At 50.1% G+C, this 3,249-nt stretch overlaps 1 protein-coding gene across 2 annotated transcripts; it reads right to left on the bottom strand.

Annotated features, from left to right (window-relative positions):
• Positions 1-2,347, bottom strand: LOC125522118 (lecithin-cholesterol acyltransferase-like 1). Of its 2 annotated transcripts, none has more exons than XR_007289635.1 (3): positions 1,900-2,345; positions 855-1,811; positions 1-559 (listed from the first exon to the last, which is right to left on the bottom strand). XR_007289635.1 is itself a non-coding variant. In XM_048687194.1 (3 exons), the coding sequence occupies exons 1-3, from the start codon at positions 2,280-2,282 to the stop codon at positions 555-557; spliced, it is 1,206 nt and encodes a 401-aa protein (XP_048543151.1). In that variant the 5' UTR covers positions 2,283-2,347; the 3' UTR covers positions 1-554. The 2 variants fall into 2 exon arrangements, 1 of the variants encoding a protein (XP_048543151.1); XM_048687194.1 differs by having other exon boundaries at positions 994-1,811; positions 1,900-2,347.
• Positions 2,348-3,249: the final 902 nt, after the last annotated feature.

Below are 3,249 nucleotides of genomic sequence, written 5' to 3'. Positions count from 1 at the left end.
TAGTATATAATGGTTGCTTAATAGAACAAATATAAAAAATACATGGACATGCTAATTAAAAAAATACCAATTATTCTGCTCACTTGTTTTTGCGCGAGTGAGTTTTATTCCTAAATAATAGTGTTACAGTCTGCTAATACATGATTTGAGACACTCTTTGGCACACGGCACAACCAACAAGCGATGCTACCAACCAGTACCACCAATATTAGCAAAACAATGAGCAACCCTATTTTGATTACCATCAATCTTCAACAGAATAAACCCACGTGTATCCAGGAGCTCCTTAATTTCCACAACAAGATGTCCACAGGCAGAACGATCCAGCGAGCCATCTGTCAACGCGACAATAGCAATAGAGCTGTAGACTGTGTCATAATAGGAAGATTCGACCGTTGCATGCTTACTGACAGGCCTTCCTGTAAAGCACTAATTTCTGCCTTGAGGACGTCTTTGCAATGAAACAAATGTCTGTAAGCTGAAAAAATATCACTGCACCCTCTGAATCCCTAAGCACCATACCAGTACCAAATTATTTTGCTCACTTTGTCATATCATCCTGCCAAATTTGAAGTCAAATATTTTTACATGAAAAACAAAAATGACGAATTTGAGGAAGTAAAATGGACTTCTTCCTTTGATCATTTATGTCTCATTATCCTTATGTCACATAACCAACAGAGTATGCTTTTTTTAAAAGGGCCAGCAGAGTATGCTGCCACGATAATTTTAGATAAGGCAAATTTTAACATGGTCCCTCTTACCTCTTTTTTTACATGTGAGGTAAGAAGGTAAGAGTCAATCAAGCCATCCATTCATGAGATCAACAGCTAAGATCTATTTTATACTCTTACCTTTCATGTGAAAAGAGGGGATAAGAGGGACCATGTTAAAACTGCTCTTTAGATAATGTCCCCTATCATATTCAAGAGGAGGCTCCAATTAGGATTTCACTGACGACACGCTTGAGCGCAGATTGGTCCGAGATCATACCCTTGTGCGTCGTGTTGGGGATCAAAATCGACTTGAAGTAAGGCTGGTCCGGATCAGCCCCTACCAACCTTTGCAACGCCAAGACGGTCACCAAGTTGATCTGGCCATCGCCATCGCCGTTCACCAACTGCGGCTTCCCACTGAAGTTACCGTCCCAGAACACCAGCTGATCCACGGTGAGCACGCCAACACCGTTCATGGCCGTCATCGGCACGAGCGGCGCCCGGAGGCTGAGCGTCACCGGCAGCGCCCTCGTTCTGTACCGCGCCACCTCGTCCCCGGAGAAACCTGCCGCCGCGAGGAACTCCGGCATGTCATCGGCAGAGTAGTTCCTGTCCCGCGTGATCACCAGGGGCGTGCGGCCGTACACCCTGGGGGACGGCAGGAGCGAGAACATGCTCGCGAAGCTCCTGTTCCCGTAGGTCAGTACGGCGGCCTGCAGCGACGTGGGGTTGGAGGCCAGCGGCTTGGAGGCGAGGGGCCACATGTTGAGCGGCGATCCGCCGACGCCGAGGCAGAGCATGACGAGGTGCTTGACGTACCTCCTGCGCCACCGCAGGGGTGTCCGGTCGAGGAACACTGTGGCGAAGAGGCCGCCCAGGCTGTGCGTCACGAGGACGACCGGCTTGTTCCCGTTCCTTCGGCTTGCGCGTTCCACCAGGAGCCTGAGGCTGGAGCTGAAGCCGGAGAAGGCCCGGGAAGCCAGCCCAGGAGCGGCCGGCGCGTGCCGGAAGTCATACGGGGCGCCGAATAGGTTCATTCCCTCTCTGTATCCCACGCGTTCCAGTGCCTCCACCAGCCCTTCCATGCACACATTCCTGAACAATGATCGAGGACACTGAAATCATCCATCCCCTAGCTAGAAACATTCTTCGATTGACATGGTTGGTTATATCATATGCTTACTTTCGGGCAGGGTCGTTGAAGCCGAAGCTGCGGGTGGTGCCGAAAGCCATGACGCGGGTCTTGACGCCCGGCACGTTACGGTAGTCACCGGCGGGGGGGTCGTAGACGAGCCGCAGTTGGTCCGCGTAGCACCGGAACAGGGAGAGGTCCTCCTGCAGCGCCGTGAAGTTGTCCCACAGCCGGAACCACCCACGCCCTTGCCTTGGGACCCCGCAGCCCGACGCCGGCGGAGGTTCGTACTCGTCGGTGAGCCGCGCCTCCAGCTGGCTGCAGGTGTTGCCCGGCACCAGCACCACAGGGTGGAGGCTGGGCACAGCTGACGATGGTGGAGCGACCAACGAGCAGAGCAGGGCTACAAGGGGCAAGAAAGGCTGGAACGCCATTGCCGTGGCACGATGGAGTTTGCTGTCTACAATATACTCCAATCGAAGGATTTTTTATGCCAGCCGATTGCTTTCTTTTTCATAATCACATTTTGGCAGTCTCCTTCTCTTGTGTGCAGACGGCATATCCAATACAGCTGTATTGATTTGATGCACGGTCAAAAGGTTGACAAGAACGGTGGAGGAGCGACTTGTTTACGACTTCTCTCGTTACACGTGGCGGGTAGAAATTAGTTTGTTATGTTACTGGCTTATCTCATTGACTTTATTATTGGCGGACCAGAACTTCGCCAAGACTGACAAGAAAATTGATATACGGAGTCACATGTAAGCAAAAGATATCAGAGAAAGTACGTACGATAGGGACCTCTCTTTTCTTCTAAGGCTGAAGGAAAGATGAGATGAACTTCCCACCAAGGGGTCTGAAAAATATAAATATTCCACTACATGTCCGATCAAACAACTGTTCATACAACTAGGGTTGGCCGGCATGCATGGAGCTTTTTTTTGGAAATGGAGGCGTGCCCCCGGCCTCTGCATCATAATGATGCATGCAGTCATCTTATTAAAAAGTCTCGAAGAATCCCAAAGTCATGAAGGTATTACAGCTCGCAAGCGGAGCAAAGACAAAGAAAATAAAAGTACATGCTCAGAAATACAACCGGTAAGGCAAAAAAGAGGATAAGCTCCCTAGACTCCTATCCTGTTATGCGACCGCCATCCGAACCGGTTGAATATCCCCGTGCTACCATCCCCCATTGGTTGCACCCAGTAATCAAAGGCTCCCTGGAGTCCGCGGGAGTGAGTAAGGACCACGTACGGATCCAAGCGGTAGCTCTGAAGATAACCAGCAAGAAAGTTAAAGTGTGTTGTCTGTTAAAAATCAAATCATTCCTACAGTTCCAGATAGCCCACAAAAGCGCACATATTCCAATCCGAATACGAGCAGCAGTATCATGTTCAACCC

Source organism: Triticum urartu, chromosome 7, assembly GCF_003073215.2.
Source record: "Triticum urartu cultivar G1812 chromosome 7, Tu2.1, whole genome shotgun sequence".
Taxonomy (NCBI): Eukaryota; Viridiplantae; Streptophyta; class Magnoliopsida; order Poales; family Poaceae; genus Triticum; species Triticum urartu.
The sequence above is the reverse complement of the archived record's forward strand: the minus strand, read 5'-3'. Positions and strand labels throughout refer to the sequence as shown.

Excerpts from the sequence above, each read along its gene's own strand:
- LOC125522118 (XM_048687194.1), bottom strand. The coding sequence starts at position 2,282 with ATGGCGTTCCAGCCTTTCTTGCCCCTTGTAGCCCTGCTCTGCTCGTTG. Across the intron at positions 1,812-1,899 it reads TTCAACGACCCTGCCCGAAA|GAATGTGTGCATGGAAGGGC; the intron begins GTAAGCATATGA and ends ATCATTGTTCAG.